We start from the raw sequence: 25,944 nt of genomic DNA on the forward strand, positions 1-25,944 counted from the left end.
TCATTAAAGAAAGATGGCAACAGTCACCCAAGGACAACTCATAGGAGTAATTCACTACATTCCCTGGAGTCGGAATTGATCCATTGATATAAACAATCTGAAATATCCCAACATCCCAACAAAAATATAATTAAATATAAATTTATCTCTTTTTTCTTTTTTCTTTTTTTTTTTTGGCTTTGCCTGAATTTTAGAGAGCTGACAAGAGTAAGATATCCAAGTACCACATCCAGCTGTGCACATCTTCTCAGGCCTGAGTAGCTGTGGCATCAATAACAAGTAATTAGCATCCATAGACTTGAGTGGATTAGCAGGACTATGGAAAAAACAGAACCTGTAGACACGAAAATCTTTATTATCACAAGCTGTTTAAAATCTCAAACTCTTATATACAATTAAGTAATATTGTGTCTTTCAAATATTTGCATTAGAAAATAATTTGAAACAGCTATTTGATAAAACAGTTGAATATACAGCAGTCTCACATCAGAAAGGTAACAAAAGTTTGATTTAGGGTACCCCAATGAGTTTGGAATTACAAAAAAAAATTTTTTTTTTAATCTCAGACCAAGAGTTATCTACAAATCTATAACTTATGATTATGTGGAAACTAAAAGAATGTTCCTTTTTGCTGAGGTTAATGTTAGGGCTATGTGCTTTACAAGTGCAGGACTCTTATTGAATTAATTAGCTGCTGGTAATATCAGCAACCTTATGTTTGTAACTTTATGGAGGACTTATTTCTATTTCATTAAGATACTGATTTTTAGCATGTCTAGGAGAGGTGTTGATTCTTAATTCCCCTTCTTATTACCTATGTATAGGTAATAAGACAAATCAGACAAATCCTCCTTTGGATCTATAGCTTTTCTGCAGGACAAAAAGGCCTCACACTGTAAATGAGATGTCAAATTATCTGGAAGTGCTGGATAACTACTGAAATTATTGAAGAAAATGGAAGAAGAGGTAGCATTTCCTTAGGGATCATCACATTTGTGAAGCATTTTAGAACAATATGTAGTGGGAGATGCTTCCTGTTTCCATTCTTTTTCTCATTTTCTGCTGGGGGATGATAAATTATCAGTTACTTGTAGATGTTGCAAGGTGATGATGAGATGGGTTGGCTCAGATCAGGCTAATGATGAGGATGTTACCACAGAGGCTTAAATACTCTGTAGTGCATGCTGATAAAATAATTCTGAGAGTTTGCTGCTATCTTATCTGCTGTCTGGCTGCTCTCCTTTTTATTTTGTGGGTTAGAGGACCTGACTGTGTGAATGATTTAGGAAAAATGAAGGTGCATCAACAGAAGGTGTACAGTTAATACTAGTGAACTGGAATATTATGTTTTGGCTGTATTAATGTAATTGTGAAATGGCCTAAATCCCCTGTAATTCAATCCACCCACGAAATTAAAGTACTGAGGCAAAACTGTGCAAAAGGAAATGACCAGGAGTGGGTGAAAAGTGTAAAACAAACAGGAGAGCAAGGGCACGTGGGCAAGCAGAAGGGGGAAATACCAAATGGGGTGAGGGAGGAGAGGGGCTAAAGCAGAGCCCATGGTGCAGCTGCATCCCTGAACCTGGGCTGTCAGTGAGAGAGCAGGTGTTGGGCAGTGGCTGTGGCAAATGCAGACCTCAGTGTGAAAGTGATGATCAAAGAGAGACCAGTGGGGTGGAACAGAGCAATGCAGAGCTGGGCTGGGGAATCAGATAAATGAGGGATCCCTTCCATAGTTTAGGGCTAGGGGAAGAAAAAGAGTGATGTATAAATGTTCAGGAAAAAGAGAAATAATAAAAATTTTATTTGTCTAGTGCTGAGGGAATCTATTAGAAATATCCATAACTATACTGAAATGCAAATTGCTTCACCCTCGGTCTGTTTCACACAAGGAGGACAGGACCTAATGACAGGTGAGATTTGATGGAATGGCACATTTTTCAATAGTAACGCAGCATATATTAAGTTTGGACTTTTAAAAATCAGCAGATAGAGAAAATTTCTGTCAGAATTGGCCAAGGAAGTGCCCAAAGCATTGTTTTGTATTTTAAAATGCTGAGGAAAGTTCCTGAAGAGGCAAATAAATTCTCTAGCATGCCAGAATTTAGAGAGGCAAAGTGACATGAATAATTATAAACCTTGAACCAAGACATTAGTTCTGGACAAAATTGATTTTAAAGCTTTATATAGAGATTGATCACTGATGAACACTGGAATAAGAATAAATGCTTAATGGCATAAGTTTACAGAAAATACATTCTCTCAAGGTAAACTTGAAAAATAAAATATATAAGTGAAATATAATCTCTGAGAAACTTATTTGGAACTGTACAGCCTTCTGTCTGGGAGAAGGACCATCTAGAATTAACATTAACCCCAAAACCATCAACATCCACAGCACAGTCTCTTTTCAAATGCCACAGCAAACTGAGTTGGTGCATTGCACTAATATCACTGTGTGGCTTGGGCAGGGTGGTGGGTCACCAATGTGCCAGAACTAGGTTAAGCCATACAATGTCACCTTTGGTTCATTTTCAAAAGAAAAAAAAAAAAAGAAAAAAAAAGAAAAAAAAAAAAGGCAAGGACTCCTATTCTTCATATTCTACATGTCCAGCTGTGCTTCAGGGAGAAGGCAGCAGCTGGGCATTGATGTGAACTGCTGGGTCCCACTGACTGCCCTCCAACCACACAGCTGGTAATGATCTTAATATACAGCCTTTTATCTTGTACCATTAAAAAAACCCCAGTCTCTCTGTTTTGGGCATCTTCAGGTTACTGCTTTGCAAATTGTAGGACACCTGAGCAAAACAGCTTTGTCTGTTGGAAAGAAGTAGCTAACAAAACTGCTACAAGAAAATATCTACTCCAATTTTTAAAATTTTCTAAATTTCAGTCTTTCACTTTCTCTTCCCCTGTGACTGCATTCTTTTAAAGCAATATTCTACATGATGGGTTTACTGTCAGGAAATAGTGGAAATGTTTAAAAAAAATTGTGAAAAATGAACTTAGAACACTTCTTTCAAAGTTAAAAATCATCCAAACAGGAAAAATTTGTTTACCATCACTCATTTACTAAACCCAATTTGTGCAATAAATTGTTTTGGAACAGTGAAGAAATTTTTATTCTTTGAGGAAATTACTAATCAAGTGAAATTCAATAATGAATGAATATGGTTAGCTCTAAACATTTTTTCCTTCTGTATTTTGACTTGTCTTTAATTATTAACAAAGCTGAACCATTCTCTGTATTTGTCAGCTGTTAGTGATACTTAGATGCCATCACAGAGGCTTGGGGCATTTGTTTTCTCTCTTTAATCAAGCTATGTATGGTAACTTATTAGGGAATTATTTGCAGGCAAAAAAACCTGATCACATTAAACATCTATTCAGTGGGAAGGCATTATATATTTAAATAGAATATGAGGATATAAGATATGGTAGGATATGAAACTGCTATTTTAAATAAGGCAAGAGAAACTTTGGCCAGACAAGGATCCATTTTTATGTGTGTTACATATTTAAGCTACGTCCCTCAGGACACGCTATCTAAAATCCATGGACACAGTTACAGCATTCATATTCCCACCTTGAGGTATCCCAGGAGACTGATTTTTTGTCATTGTAACTAAAAGTGACTGGGCACACTTAGAAGTCCTTGTCTTTCAGATATTGCAGGCTCAGTATTTAAAAACAGAAGCAGCAGAAAACCTCCTGTATCTGAAAACCTTGACCAAGTAGTTATGCATAACAGATGCTTATCTAAATCTGTATTTAAGGTGAATGCTGAATTGCTCCATTTTTCAACCTCACTCATAAAAAAAAAGAAAAAAAAAAGAAAAGAGATGTTTTTAAGTTGAATATTCCTGAAGTAGATGGTTAGAGAACAGCCCTGGGCAGGGAGAAAAGTTACACAGGGAGAGCTAGCCCAGGGCGCTCATCTGTGGAGATAACAAACTGAAAGGCAATCTCAAAATAATATCTGTCGCTTCTGCAGGTCCTTTAATCTGAAAACCAAAAAGCTTTCTACAGAGTCTGTGCCCTGGCTGGGCTGCAGTCTCTTCTGGCTATTCCTTTGAGAGGCTTTTCAGCTGCTGTTTGTCCAGAGTTGTCTGTCAGTCCTAGCCTGGTACCTTCCCAACAGCAGTCCTGTGCAAATCAGTGCACTGTTCACAAAAAGCAAATTGACAAATAAACATTGCATAGGCACAAGCTTCACATCCACCAAACCAGGGCAATCCAGAATTATGGACACTGAAACAAACACTCACAAAACCAAACAAAAACAAAGAAACCCACCAAACCTGGAACAGAATTGGTTTTAAGTGCTGCACAATACACAACTGCAGAACTAGACAGAAATGGACTAGCAGGAGTGAAATAGGGGTTTCTCTTGATTTGTGGTGAATCTCATTGCAAAAAGAACTTAAATAATTCCTTAATCTTCCTACAGTGCTTTTCTTTTTTCTTTTCTTTTTTTTTTCCCCTTCTTTTCCTTTTCTTCTTTTCCCTTGGTGATGTTTCCTTTCTGAAGACCATATAAAGCAGGACACAACAAAAGAATTTGCTTCTCTGGTCTTTTGAGATGAATTATATTTAAAAACAGTTCTTCCAATATCTGGGGAATGATGAGCTTGTGTGCTGCATCCGTTTAGCCAGTTCTTTGCTGTCCTGAGGACTTCATGATTCACCATCACTGTGTACACATGGAAGAGAAAAAAACACCAGTGTCACGCTGTTGGGTTAGTTGTCTCAGCACAAAATAACATGCAAGAGTATCTCTAGAGTTCATGAGAAGGTGTTACCAGAAAACAAATCTGTCACTCATGTAATGGATGAACTGATGCTGGCAGCAAGGGCTGCTCTGCTTCCTGTCTGATGGTTCATGGCTGCCCAGCACAGCCCTTCTCCTGCTGCTGGCTCTCTTTCCTCAGCTGAGGATAACTTTGGAATTTTTGGTTCACAGCTGACCTCCTAACAGGTGCGTTTTCTCTTTGTCCCACTGGTTTCTGCCCAAGTGGCTTGCTCCCTAGCACTCTCTTAATAATGTTTGGCTCATAACAAAGTTAAAAAATGTAACATCTTACATGGTCTGATTTGAATTCAGTCAGCAGGGATAACAGCAGGGTTTTAAACCACCTCTGAAGCTAAAAGGGCCACTCATAATCTTAATATTTTCTCATAATCTTAATATTTTACATGTTTTCTTAAGTCTTAAGTCTTAAGTCTTTGAATGTTTTAGAGATAAATCTCCTATTTTTATTTGCATTTGTTTGCCTTTCTACAATTTAGAGGCATAAATTTCTCTAATCTAGTCTGATTCTAAGATACTATTTACAAGAAATTTGCTTAAATAATGCGTGTGCCTTTGCTCTGACTGAAGCATACTTATCTGAACAGGGTTGCTTTTTTTGTATCAAGGCTTAAGCCTCACTGTAGTGTTCTAAAATAACTCTGTTTTACAAGTGGGGAGCTTGAGGTAGGGTGTAGCCCAAAGATGCCTTTTGATAGCCAGGAGCAAAACCCCCTTCTTCTGATGAGGTTAATGCAAATCCAGTACAAAACCACTCCTTTAGCAAGGATGGTAAAATGTCAGCTCAAGCTGGTAAGCCATGATGGGGTTGTTTGGGTTTTTTTTTTCCCCTTACAATGAATTGTTAAAGATTTGGAAAGTAAACTTGATGCTGAGGGTGGTGTTGTGCCTAAAAAACCTTTTACAGTATGACTTCTGCCAGTGTTAGCCTATGGCTGAAGCATCCTTTGTGCTGTACTCCCTGCTATAGTCAGTGGTATGCTCAGCAAATCTGCTTTTAGAGAACTGCTGTGCAGCTGCCTCTCCTTAACAATTTTCCCCCCTCTGAGTTATCATTCAGCAGCAGGAAGGGAAGACCCAAATGGCTAACAAATCCAGGATCTTTTCCAGTTGCTAAGGGGAAAATTAATGTGCTTGCTTGCATCTGGAACCTAGAATCTAAGCTTTTAAAAAAAAAAAAAAAAAACAAAACTGAACTAAAACAACAACGTGCTTTTAGAGAACTGCTGTGCAGCTGCCTCTCCTTAACAATTTTCCCCCCTCTGAGTTATCATTCAGCAGCAGGAAGGGAAGACCCAAATGGCTAACAAATCCAGGATCTTTTCCAGTTGCTAAGGGGAAAATTAATGTGCTTGCTTGCATCTGGAACCTAGAATCTAAGCTTTTTTTTTTTAAAAAAAAAAACTGAACTAAAACAACAACGATGATTTCACTTGCAATAGGTGTAAAAAGAAACCTTTTCTTTACAAGTGTCTGTAGTGCACAAGCCCCATCCAAAGATTCCTCTGAAACTGCAGCTTTGGAGCAACTCAGCTGCAAAGTCGTGCAGCAGTGGTGATTTTACATCCCTATTTCACTCCTGAGCAAGGAAATTCAGGAAAAAATAGATTGGAATATAGTGACAGTCTACTGCAGAAGGTGCAATGCTGCCAGAGAGGCATAGTCAGTGGAATTATCTGATGCCATGGGAAGCAGACCTAGGTCCTCTCCCTGCTCCTGGCCTTGCCTGATTGCATCACTGCTTCCACTGCACCAGGGATTTCTTGGCACGCAGGGTGGCTTGTTTGTTATCATAACCTGGCACAGAGAAGCTGCTTTGCCCACTCCTCAAAATGCAGCTGCAACACAAGGGTGCAGGCAAGGGCAATGTACAGCCTCTTGTTTCCAGCTGGAAACAAGAACCAGAATTTTTAATTAGGGAAAATTGCAAAGGGTTTAGGAGTTCTGGCCAAAATCCTGAGGAAACCAACCAGAAAGATTTTAAGTTTACAAGCTGTCAGGATCATGGTTTTGCATCCCACTGGGATCTCTGCTTGGACTATCAACTAGTGCCAGCTCTGGGGGAGTGCTGCAAAGGGGCACGGAGAAGATCCTTTGTGTTTCTCATTCTCATTTTCTCGTTGGAGTCAGACAAGCCCCTGTCTGTCAGGTCACAGCTCCAGCCAAAACATCTGGCAGTGATTCCCGGGAACCTGTAGGCACCAGGTGGCAGAGGGGAACTGGGTGCCTTTGCTGAAGGGTGCCAAGGAAGCTAGGCTGAATGCTTGTATTAACACCTTGAGAAACTGTGATTAAAGTCTGATCAGTGAGTGAAACTCCATCTGTGCCATCTGGTTGTCTGTCTTGCACCACTTTACAACTGTAAGATTATTTAGCAGTGCGGTTTACAGGAAGAGACCTGTTTAGAAATAAGTGTCAAGCCTTTAGGTTAAGTTGAAGTCAAAGTTTCTACATAGAAAAATTTTAAAACTTAAATGGACCAAAGAATAATTCTATAATTATATACATACAAAAAATTATTTTAGAATGACACTGACCATATTTCTTCAAATAATAGAGTGAATTAAAGTACCTTGGGTTAGCAATTGATTCTTTTTCTTCTTCTCTTACAGTAGGTAAACATTCACAGTCACCTGGAAAAGGGTAAGAAACAAGACTATAGTTACTCTACTCTGGCAGTTGTTCTATATTTATTTCAAAAATGCATGAAGTTTTATCATGTAGTTATGCTAGAATACAGATCTGCAGATGCACTTCTGCACCCTTTTTATCTGCATGGTCCCCATAGCATGAATCTTACACCTCCTTCCCTTTGGTAGGTGTTGCCACAATTTATTTTATATGTTCCAGTTCTTTATGTACACCTATACAAATGAGCCACTTTTGAGCACTGTCTCCTACACACTGCCACAGGGAGAGTTGTTTGTTAATCTTCCACTGCTGACAGTGGCAACTATGATTTATAGTCCAGCTGGGGATCTTGGGCTGGAGTTTAGGGAACACTATAACGTGCACACACACACACACACACACATGAAAATATTTAAAATACTTGCTCCCTTCTCTCCACAAATTTTTAAAATATATTTCATGCCACTCTTTTCCCATGTAGTACAGTTAATGCCTCCCTTTCACTACTGCCACTTAACACATGTTTTCTGTAAAAGCTTTCAGGCCACAAAGGTCAAAACCCCATCATGTGGAGCACTGTGCTAATGCAAAGAAATGCTCCAAAGGGCTTTATGTCCTGAAAAACAAAGCATGCCTAGTAGGTCAGGCAAATGAGCCATTTGGATAGAAGGCAAGGGACCAGGAATGAAAAAAAATCAGTGCTTCAGCATTTCTTAATCAGTGAAAAGCTGTTCATGGTTCAAAATCAGGCCTTGGTTAACTCATGGCTTACTGAAGACCTGCATTTTTTGAGGAGACCCTGGAAGGATAATGCAGACCCCTTAGAGATTTTGACTGGGGAATTCACCTGGGAGAAAACTGGGAGGAAAAATGCAAGGTACTCATAAGTAACTGAGAAGGCAGCTGAAGATGCTGCTGCTGGTAGTTACCACATGTTCTAATTTCTCCATGTGCTGATAGCCTTGAAGGGAGGGGAAGGGCGTAATCATAGGCTCCTGGCAGCAATTTTAAATAAATGGTGGTCTGAACTACAAGCAAATGCATATTTCTTCTACAATACCTCAGTGTGGAGCACAAAAGTGTAGGAATTCTGGAGACTGAAAGGACTAAATGCTTCAGAGAAATTAGTATTTAGCATTAAAATGTGTATTTAAAAATATAAATAACATTCACAGCTATAAGTGTGTTTAATAGAAATGTCTACTGGAAACTGAAAACATTTATGAGATTCTATCACATATTAAAAATAAACTCCCACACAAACTAAAATACTCCTCTGAAAAAATCTACCCCTGACATTTGTTCAGTTATTTTAGTAGGAGGGAGTCAAGAGCACAACTAAAAATGTTGTAGGGAAAGCAGTGATACGCATACAAAACACCTTCCATTGATTTCCTATGCATGGGATCTATGTCAGCAGGCAAGAGAGGGAGGATGGAGTAGAGGGGTTACCGTGTACCATTTTTGTTCATGCTGTTCATCCATTTGTCAAGCTCTTCCATTTCTATCTCCATAACAGAGGGCGTGTCTTCTTCAAAAATAGGACTTGAGAGAAGAGAGGGGGAAAAAAATTACACAAAATGCTTAATTCAAACAACTTACAGTGCAGTGATTTTGTATGACTCTCCTGTAATTCCAGACACATGTGTTTACTCTGGAGAGGAGCCACCCTAGCCCAGTAATCTGAGGAGATGTCAGCCCACGGGGTGTGAACCAAGGGGTCACAAACAGATGCGAGGGAGTGGCACTGAGATGCCAGTCCTGGGCAGAGGCAGGACCAGCTGAGGCATAGCACACAGGGACATGCCAGAGCACAGGATCATTGCAGCTTCTTGAAAACTGTCCCTGCTGTAAATAGAAAACTAAAAAAAAATAAGAGAGTTTGTCCCTGCCCTCCTGGAACACATGACAGAAGTGCCATTTCTCCAGTGCTAAAAGCTGAAGGCCTAAAGTTTCTTCATAGCTGTGAGTGACATTTGCAGTGACTTCAAAAGGAAAGGTCATGAGAGTTGTGTTTATTTAAATGCCTCTGCTTAGCTTCCTTTTGCTTATCAGTCCTGCAGTCATATGATAGAAAATATGTTTTCAGCAAAAAAAACAAACTTTTTTTTTCTCATAGAGCCAATTAGTGAACTTTCAGCATTGATTAGCAAGATGGAGGTCAATAAAAGGCAACAATAAAAGTTATGACTCTGAGAAGAGCCACAGAGCTTCTGTCTTGTTTTCTAAGGCATTGCTCCTGTGGCAACCAGGCAAGCCTTTCTGCCTCACCTCTGAGTAAGAAGATAAACTTGAAAAACAGGGGAGCAAGACACAGAGCTTATTCTGAATAGCAAAAGCCTGTGATGAGCCTGGGAACTGATCCCCTTTGCTCATGGGGCACCTTGTACCACTTGTGGTTGATAGAGCAGGAGGTGCCTGAGAGCAGGCTCAGCGAGGGCTGTGGGCTGTGGGTGTCTGGGGGCAGCCCTTGCCTCAGCCGCCACTAACTCTTGTTCTCCCACTCCAGTCTTACACTTCAGCCACATACTGAAGTCACACTTTATCCACCTGTTGAGATTGCTGGTTCAATCGATGGCAAAAAGTAATGGTGTTTAGTGCAAAGCTAAATTAAAAGAGGAAGTGAAGGAGACAAAGGTTAGAATAAAAGAAATTTTTTAAAAATAATAATATTCATAAAATTTACCTTTTTACATTTTCACTTCCCAGCTCATCTGGAAAAGAAGAAAGTTGATGTTCATAGTTCATCATGATATTTACCCTTTGTATTTACAGGGTCCAGACTGCATACAAGCCTTGAATATGGTCAAGTAAAACAGGCTGCATTTTCAAAAGGCATAAAAACTAAATTGCAGATGAAAGACAAAACATCTTATCCTGTTTGCAATTTTCAGAGGAACTCATTCTTTTGAATTTAAAAGCATCACATTATTAGCTCAGCCATGCTGGGAGGAAGCCCAGTGTTGGTGTTGCAGTGGGCAGGACGGGGAAGATGCACACTTCCTTCAGCAAAACAGATGTGCTGAGGGAAATGCTATCATGAAAAGGAACCACTTCTGCAAAAAAAGATGTTTACTAGAAACATTGCTACAGCTCTCACTTGGGCAATTCAGCTCTCTCTGGGGAGTCTGGGAGCTGCTCATGGGGAGAAGGGTGGGAGGGAGTTGGACTGCATGGCAGATTAGATCTCAGTTAGGCAAATGAAGCTGAACTAGCCAGATGTCAAAAGGGATTCAATCTATTTATACTCCAAGACAAAGTAAAAATGGAGGGGGGGGAAATGGTGCCACAGATATAATTCTGATAAACATCTTCATCTCCAGGAATCAAGTGACTGAAAAACCTGTCTTAAATCACTTTATTTTTAATTCATTGTTGCCAGCGGGAACAACCTCCCAGTTGTTCCAGCACATTCCCAGACTGCAGAGCCACCCCAGAACCACAGAGCCATCTGCCCCAGCCTTCAGGATGCACAAAATCCCAGGCTGGCACAGGGCATGAGATCCTAAGATTGTGTTTCTGAAAGGTACCACATTTCCTAACCCTCTGAAGAGTGTACTTGCATTTCAATCATCCAGAAATAGGCAGGCAACTGGGTGCCTGGGTGCAAATTCATAGTTTGTTAGAGGGAAACCCAGTGATCAGACAAATGCAACCCAAAAGTGCCCTGAAAACTTGACTTTAAATCTGTATTGAGTATGGTGCACTGCCTGCATGCTGATGAGCTGACAGCTGCACTCTGACCCTGTCGATACACTGGTACAACCATCTCAGATTTTCACTTACCAACTATGTGGTTTTGTTATGACACCTCAGTTTGTTCTCCTGTGGTTTGACACTCCAAGTTACCAATTCCTTTGTTAACAGATCATAGCACCTTCCTGAAGCACTGCTCACCCTACTGCAGCACCCAGGCAGTCTGACCTAGCTCATTTGCTGTGATGTTTTCATAACAGCCTCTACCCTATGGAATCAGGATTCCTTAAAATGATTTTTCTTGTTCTTATTTTACTGAAGCTCCAAGCAGTTTTACCTTGTAGGCACTATGGGCAGTAGAAGCATTAATTTCACCTTGCCTAAAGTTGTTGAGCATAAAGACAGAACAAGCATCTGCAGCCACAGTTGCATCCCTGAGCATTCTCAGATTTCCAGGAGCCAGAGTTGATTCCAGGGCTCCCATGGGTGTGGCAGCATGAGCAGGAGGTGCCAAGAAGCAGAAGTAGCTCCTGCCCAAGGAGAGGTGTGTGACCAGGTACTGCTGGCTGGGGAGGATCCCTGTCTTACTTGGCAAACATGCAACTACAGTCAGAGAAGGGCATCCTAAATGTGGTACCCTTTGCCTCAAATTATTGCTCTGTTAATGTTGAACACATCCTAGAAACAGCCTGATTATGCACAAGAAGACAAACTTACCTTGCTTGGACTTTTTCCTTTTATGATGCATTACAAAAAATGTGATCAACAAAATCAGCAGGACTAGCAGTGCCACAGGGACAACATATATCAAGATAGACTGTTCTGCTGCTTCCAGGCTGTCCTCATCGTTCACAGCATTCAGTTCAGTACTTGGAGAGCTCTGTGTATCAAAGCTGCTTTCAGCAGTGCTTGCAGTTACAAGTACTGGCTCGTGGTCATCCACGGTTGAAGGACCCGTAGCAGGAAGATGTGTTGCTGCAAAAGTGGGTAATATCATCGATCCATCTCCTGATCCATCGTTTCCAGGGTCTGTCAAATATATGAGGACAACTTAACATTTAAGGGTTTCATTAGTATTATCAGTGAGCCACAGTGTACAACTTAGTATTTACTTCCCATTTGATGTATTAAAAAAAAAAAACAACAGATGCCCCATACACACAGATTGGAAGTCTTGGGCATTGGATGTAAAACTAGATCTCAACTTTATCACAAAATCTTACCAGTCATGACCACGTTCTTCAGCTGACTTTTACTGGGACACGTCAGCATGTGTCATCTTCTGCACACAGCTGCCTTGCACAAACAGACTTCTTTTGCTGCAGGTTGGCATCTGGTCTTGCTCGCATGAGAAATTATTTTGCTTCTCAGTAAACCACACCAGCCTGTTTTGGTTCTCAGTCTTGGCCTGACATATGTCCCTCCCCTTATCCAAGGAGGTAGGTACTGCCTTCAGGGAGACCACTATCCCTGGTTCACCAGTGCCTTTAGTTCATTCATCTCCCTGTTTCTGTACCTTTCTCAAATTTGTTAAATTTGTCTCACTGTGAAAAACAGAGTTGGTGAAGGAAGTCTGAAGCATGCAAAAGCTGCCGACTGCCCCATCTGCGTGGACTAGAAGAGGTGGCAGTAACACGGGGACCTCACTGCATATAGGACCAATGAACTGTTCCTCTGACTGATTCTGCAGGCTGGCTGAAGGAGTGTGTGGCAAAGCATCAGTGCTGGATATTCCCCATGAGTGCTAAGACTGGGGGTTTTGAACTTTGATCTCAGTTCTGGTTTCAATTATCACACATTTCACAAGAAAAGGGGCTAAAATTGGCTGCGTAGGTAATAGTGAAACAAGTGCTTTTTGTGTGTTTATGTAAGAGTCTATTGACTGTCACAGAGTTTAAAAGCTTTAAAGAAGTACAGCAAATTCTGGGCTGCTACTGTATTCTATGCAGATGCCAAAAATCCTGTTGTAGCCAAAGGTGCAAGAATCAGCCTTTAGATAAATTACAACAGAAAAGCCTTCAATGATTTTCTTGGCATGAAATTAAATGATGGGAGTTTTGTGTTATCTGCCCTTTCAGATACAATACTAGCATGGTGCACATCTCATTGTATGCAATAAAGCAGGATGGAATTTTTTGACTTTTGCAATTACATGTTCCTCCTCATTCTTGCAAAGTGCTGGGCAGCCAGAGTTTCCACAAGAGTTAGCAAGAGCTTAAGGTTTTCAGGACCTCAGTGCTGGCATTTCCAATCTCACAGGACTGGAACCACAAGTACTTAGCATTTTAAATGCTTTTGTAAACACATTAATCTTCATAATGGCCCTGAGAGATGAGCAGTTATCATCTCCATTTTACAAATGAGGAATCAGAAGGACAGGGATGCTGTCTTTCCCAGGGGTGCCAAGTGAGAGAGAAAAACTGGGATTAGAGCGCTATCTCTTGCTTAATCCACTCTGCAGCATCTCCTCTCCCACCAGATTTATCTCAAAGAGAAGATGAGTATTTCATGAGACCCTATTCAAGGAAACCCAATTTCAGATGAATAAAATTATTTGAGTGTGACAGCAGTGTTTTATCTAGATTTTTGTGCCGCACGTATCGCACAGGCATTTGATTGTTTTCATCCTTTCCTAAAAACTAGGAAAGAATTTGAATACTTAATGTAATACTGTGAAGGTCACCAGACTCCTGCAGCACAATAGGACAATGAAAATGATAGCTCTTCTGGGGCAAAGCACTTTGTATCAATAGTGTCTCTGTCTCTTCTGTATTTAGTATTTCAGTCAAGAGCAAAACCCTATCTCTGCCTCCCTTTGCAGGTAACGACCCCCTTAGGTGTGTGCTGCTCCATCCCTTCCCGTGATCTGCTGCCTGTTCTTAATCTTATTCCAGAGGACAGGAGGGAGAGCTCCTCTCCCTTATTAGTTTGGCCATTTGACTTTTCTTTTCCAAGGCAGTTTGTGGCTCCCAGCGGCTGCAGCCAGTCCATCTCTATGGCTGTTGAGCAGGGCGGCGAGGCAGCGCGGGAGGTGTCGGTGCTGCGGGCTGTGACATGATGGACTGCGCCGCGGGCAGAGCTGATGGCCTGCTGCAGCCTCACTGAGCCTCTTCCATGACCTTGCTTCGTTTTCCTCCTCTAGCCATTGCCCTTGAAACCCATCGCCTGCCACATTTGATATATCGAGAGGGACAAGCCTGTTGCTTAAAATAGGGAAGGGTGCGGAGAAAATACCTTACTTTTCATTTATTCGTAGAGTTAAAATGGATTTTTCAAATGTCTAAAGCATGGTGTGGCTTTAAAGCAAAGCAAACAGTCACACCTCATTAACTGCAGTGATAAACTTTCAGCTGCAGAGTATGCTGTGCTTGATTTTCCCAGTATCTCTGCCACTTTTCCTGGTTTTGAACTATAAGGCAGACTTCAAATCATTTGTCTCTGAGTGAAATAGAATTACCTTCTCTAGTCTCTAGGCAAAGAAAATGGCAAATCACAGGGAGTGACCTTCCTGCCATGTATTTTTTTCACTTTGCATAATTCCGGGGACAAAACAGCATCTCTCTGGGAACACCATTTCCTCTTACAGAGATCTCTCTCTGAGTGAATTAAATACATCTTTCAGCAGAAGGGCAGCCAATTGCACAATGTTCTTGCAAGGATATTGCTCTTATTTCCTGCATTTTACCTGCTGCCTCAACACATCCCGCTCCCCCATCGCCTCTGAGGAACAGAGCTCAGCCTCAAGGGATGCCTCACCTGCCACCCAGCAGTTGCTCTCGCTCTCGGGCCACCCACACATCACCCTTTTTACAGAGTAGGAAAGCACAGCCTGCACCTGGGCTGGCCCAGAGGCTTGCATCAGGGAAGGAGCTGTGCCTCCAGCCCAGCAGGGAAGTCGGGCTCAGGCTTCCTGGTGCAGCTGTAGTGCCTGCCACAGCCACCCACCCCGTGAGATGCAGGTGGTTGACCTCAAGACCTCAAGTTGCTATTTGTCGTAGTGTTTCAATTTGAAGTGCTCAAAATAGCAAGTGGGCTGTGCTGCAGCTGGCCCGGGTGGCTCTTTGGTGGGGTGGATTAAAGTTGGGCATTACAGGGTTTGGAGCAGGGCAGAAAAACATCTGAAAGATGGAGATTTTGTGAGGTGCTGTTCAAACATTTTCTCCGTGCCAGATTTACAGTGATAATTCATACCATGAACTCTCTTGTCAGCTGTGGTTTCATCTTGCAGACAACTACTAGCTCCCTGCAAATGGGAATCTTACAGCAATACAGCATGACATTCAGGATGGAAAAGCAAGGCCAGTGGAGTGTAACAAAGAGCAAGTCACGTGTGACCATAGAGATATCTCCTTGACTTTGCAAAGCCTGTGCCCTTTCTCTTATTGAGCTCAGCCTTATGCTGTTGGCTACATTCCAACATCCATATACGCATCCCTCTGCACATCTTGTCCAAGGAGCAAATACTCGTACAACAACCACATGGGCTTCACCTTTGTCTGGACCACCTGGACCAGAATGCTGGTGACTTCTTCCTGTGTTAAGGGAAGTGGATGGGAACACACCACAGCTTCAGCCCAGCCTGTATTGCCACTTCCCATGCTTTCAAGAGAACAAGGTAGAGGGGCTGGCATGCAGCTGCAATCCACCCTGGTGGGAAGGTGGGCACAGCTGGAAGTGGAAGCTAAGGAGCTGGAGCTGAAAGTCAGGGAGTTCTCAGAGTTCCCTAGTTAAGGTATGAGAGAATCTAGAACTCAAGGGACCAAAATACTTGAGCAAGCACTAGTAGCATCTCAAAAAGTGTTCAATTAACAGTTCTTACAAATTATGAAAAAGCTATGGCCCTGTATGCAGATACCATGGTATAAGGTATTACTCAATATTTTTTACTTTAAAAATATGCTTGGATCACTGATAGACTTTGATTGAGTTTTGGAGGTGCTCCCAAATGTGCTTTTCGTGGGACACAGAGGTAGTTGAATATACCAAGCGGTTTTACAGATAGGAGTCCAAAAAATTATGTCTCAATCAAACAAACAATATTTCTGTTGTTGCAGCATTTCTACCTCTGTGCTGCAGCACTCAGAGGTGGTGATATGGGCTTCCTGATGAAGTAAGCAGGCAAACAGGTTTCTGAATTCACTTGGATGTGAGGCAAAGGAAAATAGCAAAGGAAAACAGCTGGCAGTCAGCACATTCAGTTTTGTTGTAGAACCATCAGTCTCTCTGCTGCCTTACCATCAGACTCAAGGACTGGGTTCTCTCAAGGGAATTTTTCAAATTACACCAGAGTGCCTACTGACAGAAGAAAAAGCAACAAGCTAGAGAAAAAGCAAGAGCTATGTCAGTGGGATAGCTAGGCTTATTTGTCTGAAAGGAAAATTTTTATTTCTCCAAACTTTCCCATAAGCTATAAAAATGCAGTGAAAGGAAGGCCCACGAGAAGGTGACAGAACAAGAAAAGGCTATAAAGCTGGAATGAAGTTACCATATCCTATATCATTCTGCTCCATGCACACATTCTGTTGGTGGTGTAGTCATACCACTCCACACGGTCTGTATGATCCTCTGGTGTATTGCTTGGCTCATCCCTGCACTGCTCCTCTCTCCACATTTCAGGTTGCTGTAAGAAAGGCTGTTCCTCACCATGGCCAGGGCTTGCCCAGCTGCCTGTTGTGGCAGGTCTTGCCTGTCAGTCTGGCTAGAAGAGGAATCCTTAAAAGCCTGCAGGCTAGCTGTTGGGAGCACACACTGTTCTGATGAGGGAGCGCAAGCATTTCAGGGTTGCTAATCTGTAGACAAGATCCTATTAAAACGAGGTGCTTAGAAAGCGTTATCTAGGTATAACCAGAAAGAGGAAACAACTGTTTAAGCTCATTTATACAAGATGGAAACTGCTTTTCCTCACTGTGTTTCTATCCAGCTGAAGTGCTGCATTAACAGGCAGTGTTGCAAATTCAGCCACACATCTTAGAGTCAAACTGTGAACCTGTAGTCTTATTGCTCACCCTGAGTCCTGCAGGCTTTCCAGACCAATTTATGTATTTATTTGCTTCTACTTAATCTGATGGCCTTCTAGGTCTGCATCTGTGGTACTCCTGCGACCTCACTGTGATGCAAATCTCTCAGTGCTCCTTGCTCTCAGGAGGACCCTGAAATTAAAGATTCAAAAGCTCTGGAGGCTTTCCAGTTATCATAAAAACTCTTGAGGGAAAAGAGACTGGTGTCACTGACTGAAAATTAGTATACAATCTTGCTGATGCAAATGAGAGTTTTTCTGAAATGTCCCTGAAGGAGCTGAATAAAACAGTGAATATTTGTGTGTGGCTAAAATGGAGGAATGGTAGCAAATATATAGGAGGGGTTGATGTGTTCAGTAGAAAGGATTTTTCATCTGCTTTTCAGGGCACTGTACTTTGGAAAGAGAAAATGTAGCAAATCCTCATTTCTTACATTGTTGCTTTGCTAGAAAAATTTAACAGGTGATTGTAACAGGTTCAATCCCATTCTCAGTTCATTACTCCAGGGGGGAACAGGTCAAAATTATTACTGCAGCCTAAAAGACACTTTTCTGCCAATGAGAGAGTCACTGGCTGTGCTATAAGCTGGTGAATATCTGGATCTTTGATAGTTGTGTTTCTTTGAATGACAATTCAAAACAATAGCACAGAGACAGACAAAATAGAGCACTGCCTGCAACCACCCCAGCTCTTCCACGTGGTGATATCAGATGTTTTACTGTTCCTCTCCCTCACACATTTTCTTGCTCCCCATGTCAGGCCACTTATGCTGTAATTTCCCACCTGTTTCACTGAACACAGTGGGAGATGGCCTAGCCTGGGAAATGACTCCAGGTCAGAGCATGTTCCTATGAGCTATAGTAAGGGTCTTAATACTTGTTACTAGGGTCAGCCACACAGCTAGGTAGGTCTTCAGGGCTGCTGCAAGGCTGAGCAGTGAGTACCATCCCCTACAGCAGAGATGATGCCCTACACTGTTACCTGTAGGGCTTCCTGACTGCATTAAAGCAGGGGAAGGGAACTGGTGCAAACCCCAACATCCCCTCAGCATGGAGCTGGGAGAAGGCCAGCATCCAGAGCTGAGACCTCAGGAATGCTCTTAGAGCTACTGGATTAGAGTGATTATAGCATCACAGGGAGAAAACCATCCATAAATCATAATCCAAGTGGCAAGGCTAGGCTTTTACAAGGTTCTGGCATGGTATGGGAACAGGACTTATAAAGACTTTAATCTGTCTGTGCTGCAAGATTTAATCATACTCTGTTTGCCTATTTTCTGAATGGTCTCTAGACAGTAGACTGCTTAAAAGGTGAAGACTGTGTCTGGCAAAAGGTGAAAAAGCTCCCTTAAAGGTCCTGCCCTGTTTATCTGTGAGCAAGGAAGGGTGAGAGCAAAGGATCTCCCTGAGAGGCTGCCCTCAGCAGAGGGGCTCCTGACCCACCAGTGCCTGTGGGGTACACAAGCCCTACATAAACTTTCCCCCACCAGTTTAATTTCCCCGCCAAGGCTCAGGTTCACAACTTCCCCATCCCACTCACAGTCAGAGTAAGCCCCCAGGTACATTTTGGAGCTGGCTGAATAAGCAAAAACCATGTGGAGCAAAGGTGGGTGCTCTCCTCCCCTTCCTCTATGGCTGCAGATTGGTCACCAGTTTCATTTCCCCCCCAAGGCTCAGGTTCACAGCTTCCCCGTCCCACTCACAGTCAGAGTAACCCCCAGGTACATTTTGGAGCTGGCTGAATAAGCAAAAACCGCCTTTGTATGTGGAGCAAAGGTGGGTGCTCTTCTCCCCTTCCTCTATGGCTGCAGATTGGCTCCATAGAGTCAGAGCTGACAGGGCTTGGGAAGGGCTCTGGCAGGACTGACTCACTCCCCAAGAGGAACTGTTCCAAAATCAGCCAGAATTTAAAGGTGGACCTACTGGTAGGAAGTGGGGAGTGTGGGGAGTCACACACCTGGTGTGTGACATCTGTCTGGCGCTTCCTGCAGCCCCTAATGCCCACTGCAGAGAAGAGCAGGGTGCACCCAGTCATGAACTGAGGGACCCCAGGCTCAGATCTCCCCCCTGCCCCATGGGGACGTGGTGATGAAATAGCAGCTCTCAGAACCCTGCACATCAGCTGGAGAAGCCTGATCACTCTGCCTTGCCTTCATGCCTTCATTGTACTCCTCCATATCCCTGGGATCTCTGTTTAGCTCTGTCCATGGCAGGATTTTTGTTCCTCTGACTGCTTTGATTCTGAGCTACACTCAGTGCTTGCAGCATATTTTCCTGACATGTCTGCAGTGCAGCAGGGCTGTAGTAAGACAGCCAAACCCAAACCATTTTATACCTCACTTAGCTCGCTCGTACAGTTAAGCAAGTCTCCTCAGTGCAAGCAGCTCAGCAGCACGCCAGGAGCCTGCAGCCCAGCTCTGCACCCTGCTCAGAGTACTGTTTTTCAGGGAAAGAGCACTCACACTGAAACACTGATTCCAGCAGTGCATTTTAGGACATTAAGAGAAGTCCAGTGATATCTGGGAGTGACCATCTTCTTTCCCTGCTTTCTGTAGAGCTCCTGCTCACTACAGCAGCACAGAGGCAGCAAACATTTCTAGTCCATACCAAGGCTTTTTGGCAGGGATTTGTTTGACCCCAAAAGGCTTACAAGCACTACCTCAGCAAGGTTTCCCTGCAAGAGCTGTCTGTCATGTTCAGCTGCTGGCTGCCAAAATGCCAGTGGAACCAATGACCCCTGCAAACAGGCGAGTGTCTCTGCAACAACACCCCAGTGCTCCAGCGTTTTGTCACAAGCTGCTTTTCCATTCATGGTTCTTTTCTTCAGAAGCTCAGAACCTAAATCCATGGGGCTGGCCACTTTGTTCTGCAGCTGAGAGTTCAAAATATTTGTCTCCGGAACCGGCTGTTCCTTTGTTAAACCAGTTTCAGGGCACCGGGACTGCGGAAATCGGCAGCCACCTTTTGAATGGAAGCGGTGCTTTGCCTTTAACTTTGCTATCAAACACTGATGGTATGGGTGTGGGGTTTAAAAAAGTTCAAAAACTGACTAAAATTAGGAGCAAAATGCCTGATGGTCAGCATGAAAACTCCGGTTCTCTACACACCTGCAATTTAGAAAAAGTTTGCGATTGTAGGATTTGTTTGCTGCTGTTCGGGGATAGGTCTAAGTGAAAAAAGTCAAAGCTCTGAAAAAAAGAGGGAACAGAGAACAGAGAGGGTAAACACAGCAAAAAGCAGCAGAGAGCAAGTCCCCACAGATCTCCTCCCTGTGCTCACTTCGGAGGGTGTTGCCCTCCAACCTGGTCCCATTGCTGCCGGCAAGACACGCGGTCCCACCTGGGCGGGCGAAAGGCGCTTCCGTACTCACCAGAGGCGGCAGATGCTGAGGCCAGCGCCAGGGCCGAGAGCAGGGGGATGAGGCCGGGGCCCCGCATGCTGCCCCGGCAGCGCTGCCAGCCGAGGGGCGCTCCGGCAGCCTCCCTGCTGCACCCGAGCATCTACATTTCCTGCTTCCTGCCGGGGAGCATCTGAGCTGCATTTCTTCAGGAGATGGACTCTCTTTGATGGGTTTTAGGAAGTGATGTAATTCCGTCTGGGCCTGTCAAGCGAGCAATGATTGCAAAAGAAAGAAGAAGAAAAAAAAAACAGAAGTTGCTCTTCAGGCACACACTTGACTGAGACACCTTTTTGCTGTAGGTGAGAGAGCTCCCACACTCTTCCTCTCCTTTCACTCCTGACTTTATTACCTTCTATCTTCATCTACACACAGTGCCATAGATCATACAAATCAGACACAAAACTTACAGATGTATGTAAGCAGGAAGGTTTTATGTCACTTTTCAGGGTGATTAAGCAAGAAAATGTCAATAGTGCCTCCCCTCCTGCCTTGGTTTTCAAGCTGTAATTCTCCCCCACATAGGGGTGAGAGACTGCATGCATTTACAGTCCCAAAAGGCAGCCCCCAAGTGGGCTGTCTTCAGCAAATGGGATGAATGGCTGGCATTAGGAGCCTACAACTGAATATTCTGGGCTGGTTTGTGCAAAGGAAGAGGAAAAAGCAGAAAACCACATCATTTTTTGTTATGAGCAGGTGGTTTAGTGAGAAAGTGCTGAGGCACTGGTGTGATGATGGCTGCAGATGACAGGGGACAGAAGATTTCAGTCCCCACCAGGATGCAGGGCTGGGGGCCCACAGTGCCATGGTTGATTGAGGTGGCAAGGGGAAGGTAATCCTGACTCCCTTCCTGGCTCCTCTTTGTTTTTGCTCCCCCTTGGCAGTCTCTGTCTGGGTGTGCAGGCCTTGGCTGTTGCCCCCCCAGATGCTGCCCTGTCCTCTGTCCCACCACCCCATCTCTGTCCACACACTCAGAAACACGTAAGAGCTGGCCAGGGGCTTCCACACATTTCCTGTTCTGTGCTGCTCTGTGGGTAAATGCGATGGAGAACTTAAAAAATTAAACCAAACATTTTCAGTCTTCTTGCTATATAGGGTGGGCCTAGCCAGGGCTCAGGATCTGGATCTGGATCTAAACCAAACATGTACCCAAGCAGGGAGAGTGGTTGGACCACAGAATTGGTTGTCCCACTGTAGAAATAAGTGCTAGGTCTAAAATTAATCTCTCTGAGTTAAGGAGAGTCTGCACTCCAGCTTTTACTCTGGAGTATCCCAGCCATTTTAAATACTTGCATAAAATTTTCCAGTCGTAATGTAAGGAAAGAGGGTTGAATGGTGACTGTGCAGCAGCTTCATAGTACTTCCTCTAGACATCAGTCTGTCAAAATCTGATTTCTGGTCAGAATTTGCTGAGTTCTGGAATTTGTCAAAGCTGGTGATTCTTTCTGTTCAGATTGGTGGGGAGTGATCCATTGCTGCTCTGCTTCTCCAGCTAATACTTTTTCTTAACACACTGATGCTTTTATAGGTCATCAGTTTTAGGTTATTTAGCTTGAGTAGCTGAGAAATAGGTCAGTGATTCATTTAATGACCAGCTTGTTGATAGATTTAAGCTCCTTGAATGATACAGTTAACTTAAAATCTGAACTGGTTTCTTAGTATTGGCAATGTATGTATGTGATAAAATAGTGGGGGGAAAAGCAAAGTTGCAACATTTGCACCTACAAGTAGATAAAGAGGAGCTCTGAGTTTTGAAGCCAGTACACTGACTAACAAATCAAATATTTCTAGGAGACATTCTTTAATATGATGTCATAGTCATACACAGTAACACTTACCAGACACAAGTGTCAGAGGTGAAACTTGCCAATACTTTTAAGAATTTTCCATTAAAAAATGACAGAAACTCCAAGGATTAGTAATAGTGCCTAACTGACAGACTGTTTGAATGATGGAAGTCCAGAAATTGAGGCTACCCATCTGTACTCAGAGGTGATTTTGTCTAGCCTGGCAATAGGAAAGCTGGTAATGGGCTGGTGGCCAGCAAAGGCAAAGCCTGTCTATGTTTTCAGGAGCAGAATCTCAGATTCCAAGGCTGTCACTGTTGTCCATCCTCAGCTTTTCTTGAACTTTAGTCAGCAGTAGGCAAAGTCTTGTTATTTAACAGAATTTTTGTTGCTTTAATGTACAGAAAAGGTGTGCTGTACTCCTTTCTATTTCTTGCCCATTTCCTTCCCAGCTTTGACACTCTAATACCACATGGGCTGCAAACATGTTCCTCTGATTTATCCTGCCCTGCATATTTGTGGTTTTGCCCCGTTCTGTAGACTCAGCCCAGTTCACTCATCCATTACAAAAACATAAACCTAGAGAGAGAAACTGGAAGGGAAAAGAGGAAAGGATTTGTGTTTGGTTTGTATCTTTGCTCCATTTTTACACCATATTTCTAATTTAAAGAACTATATACTTTTCTCTTTCCCGTTTCAGTCTTTCTACATAGGTTGTAGCATTTCCCCTCAAGTTCCCATCAACTATTATTGACAAATATTTGGCTAACAACTCATCACTGGCCCTTGAAAGCAAGATAGCCATCTACTGCTGTGTACACAAGTATGACTTCTAAGGCAAATAAAAGTACAGGTAATGTGACTCTTGGCCACAGTACCTTTTAATGAAGATTTTTGAGGCATACAAAGGTGGTTGGGAATGCATTTGACATGCATTTTTTTTAAATTGTAGAGAAGGAGGGATGAGGTATTTTGGATGCTGGCCAATTAGACTCTCAGGCAAGGGCAGTTACCTCGGTCCATGCCCAGCAGCATTGGGATTGTGATCCCCTGAGTACTCCCAGCAGGCTCCCTTTGGCCTGCCTGGGAAGCAAGGTTGGTACCTTTGCCTTGGTTGTTGTCTTCAGCCTCATGTGTCTCTCCTCATAGCTGAAATACAGAAACCAAAAGCTGTAGTGACAACTTTGCTGCAAAACAAACTTGTGCATTTGGAAACCCATGTAGCTTCAGTCATGGATGGTTTTGTAAGAGGGGCAGATCGCATCTGACAATTTCATGGGCCTTAGTGCATTTTCTAGGATCCACAATGCACCTTAGCAAAAGGAAGTGTCTTTTCACAAGTTAAACCGCTAAATTTTCAGGACGCTTACAATGTATGTTACTCATCTGGAAACATTTGTACAAGTTCAGTGTTACTGTTTCATTGGTTTTTAGAGTGTAAAGGGCAGTTCTGAGCACAAAGCTAGTCTGTTTGCTGATGTTGTTCCCTAGCAGAGAAGGATTTGCATCACTGAGATTACAGGATATCATCAGAGTGACATTTTCAGAAAAACAGAAATGTATTGCAATGCTGCAGCCGCTTGGCTGACACTCTTCTAGTTCCTTTTTCCTGTGAGAACAACAACAGCTAAACTTGCAAGTGATGTGGCAATCTGATGGTTAGTTACAGGGCTTTTATTACAAACCTGCTAGTACAGCTTGTCTGCTGCAGTCCTGAGCAGCTAATCCACCTGCTCTGAAGTGCAGTCAGGGGCCAGAGCCAGCCAGGTTCTGCTACTCCCTTAATGACTTGTTTCTGCCTCTGACAGATGTTGAGAAAGGATGGATAAAATTTTCCCTCAAGTTTCTGTGGAAGAATGGAAAATAACCATGTATTGCAATTCACTGCAACATTTTAAAAAGAAACAAACACCAAAGCAAAAGAGTTTGTGCAAAGCCCACAGGGATCTTCTTGAGTCAGCTGCAATGGCACTTCTGTGGGCTGCTGAGGTCAGATTTGCAGAATCAAGGCTGAAATCCATCCTAGTGCAGAAATCTCATGGGAATCTGGAGCCCCATCCACAGTTGCACTTGTTTCAGAGCAAGCAATGTCTGACTGAGTTGCAGATGACAAAGCTCTCTTTCCAACAAATTCAAATCTAGATTGTATGAAAGGAGAAGTTGCATTTTATTTCAGCCAGAGAGGTGCTTCAGGAAAAGTTTTCGATCTTTCTGAAACCAATGCCACCAGTATAAATTAGAACAAAGATTAGAACAATGACATGTTATCCCTAACAACTAGGACAATGTAATAAAACTAAAATGAGAATGACAATAAAAGCATAAAAACTGCCAGTTTTAAGAATCTCTTTGCTTAACTGAACTTGTAATTGTCTTTTATTTTCTTTTTCTTTTTCTTTTTTTTTTTCTCCACATACATAACACAGGCTGTTATTTCGTGCTGACAATATTTTGGAGGCTTCAAAAGGAACAGAAATAAAATACAAGACTAAAATTGAAAACATCCAGATGTTTGCATCTACAAAATTATACTTGAAAATATTCAGATGTTTGCATCTAAGTTGCCTTTAACAAAATAAAAAATGGGTTCAAATAAAGACTTCTAAGATTGAAAATCTCTGAAATGGAAGAGGCCTCAGGGTGCATTGAGAGCATGGGCAGATTTATATTGAAGTGTAGCTGGACACTTGGTTTCTACTAATTTTTGGGAAAGGAGTACATGGATTATACATTTTGCACATGCCTAAATAACTTGTGAATTATGTAAATTACTAAAATAAATGATGCCTTCATTCTGCTGTAGCACTGACTGTGTATTGAAAGATGTGTCCTCCTGGAAGCTCAGCTTTCCCTCAGGCAAAATCCGCAGCTGGAGCTGCACTTCCTAAAGGACAATGTCTGGTCAGCAAAGTCGTCTTGTTATTTGACCACAAGAGAGACACAATTACTAGCTGATGTAGGTAGTCCCCAGCAGAGCTTTCTCTAGCCTTGTGGGGATTCACCCATGAAATCCTTCACACAACAACCTTCCTAGACTCCCATCCTTGAAGTGTAGGTGGGACTCCATGAGGTCTATCTTTGTCTCAATGCAGGTGGGTGAAGGTGGGATGAACACTCCAAAGTACAGCTTTAGGGTTTGTTTTTTTTTAAAGCCTGCACTTACCTCAATGCCACCAGCTTCATATTCCTTTTGGTAGCTAAATAATTAGTGCTTTCTCCTAACTATGCAACTTCAGAGTGCTCCTGGGCTCCAACAGTGGTTGTACCCTTTTCTGCCCCCAAAATTGTCTGTTTTAACAGGGAAAACCCAGGTTTTTGGGCCAGGATGCTGTCCCTCACTTATTTTCAAAACTGTGCAGAGCCTCCTGAGACATGAAGCCATGAGCATCTCAGACAAGAAGCCAAGGCCTGAGCAATGCAATTCTGAGAATCGAATTTTCAGGCACTTTTATTCATTGTGACACACCACTACTGTGAGAGAAATTTACAATATATTAGTCTTTTATATTTTGTTCTTCTAAGGCCAGTGCTGGAATGAAACTGAAATAAAAGCCATCAGTTTTTTAAAAGGCTTGGGTCATCTTCCTGACCTTTTATTTATTAGTAA

General features: G+C 42.6%; 1 protein-coding gene across 3 annotated transcripts; it reads right to left on the bottom strand.

The window, feature by feature from the left end:
• Positions 1-356: 356 nt before the first annotated feature.
• Positions 357-20,682, bottom strand: TMEM154 (transmembrane protein 154). Of its 3 annotated transcripts, none has more exons than XM_039700318.1 (6): positions 20,524-20,682; positions 11,855-12,112; positions 10,128-10,155; positions 8,901-8,986; positions 7,383-7,443; positions 357-4,693 (listed from the first exon to the last, which is right to left on the bottom strand). In XM_039700318.1, exons 1-6 carry the CDS (start codon positions 20,651-20,653, stop codon positions 4,678-4,680), a joined length of 579 nt encoding a protein of 192 aa, XP_039556252.1. In that variant the 5' UTR covers positions 20,654-20,682; the 3' UTR covers positions 357-4,677. The 3 variants fall into 3 exon arrangements, with proteins under 3 accessions (XP_039556252.1, XP_039556251.1, XP_039556253.1); XM_039700317.1 differs by having other exon boundaries at positions 11,855-12,166; XM_039700319.1 differs by lacking the exon at positions 20,524-20,682 and adding an exon at positions 12,361-12,497 and having other exon boundaries at positions 11,855-12,166.
• Positions 20,683-25,944: the final 5,262 nt, after the last annotated feature.

The sequence above is a fragment of the Passer montanus genome, unplaced genomic scaffold, assembly GCF_014805655.1.
Source record: "Passer montanus isolate IOZ18808 unplaced genomic scaffold, ASM1480565v1 scaffold14, whole genome shotgun sequence".
Classification (NCBI taxonomy): Eukaryota; Metazoa; Chordata; class Aves; order Passeriformes; family Passeridae; genus Passer; species Passer montanus.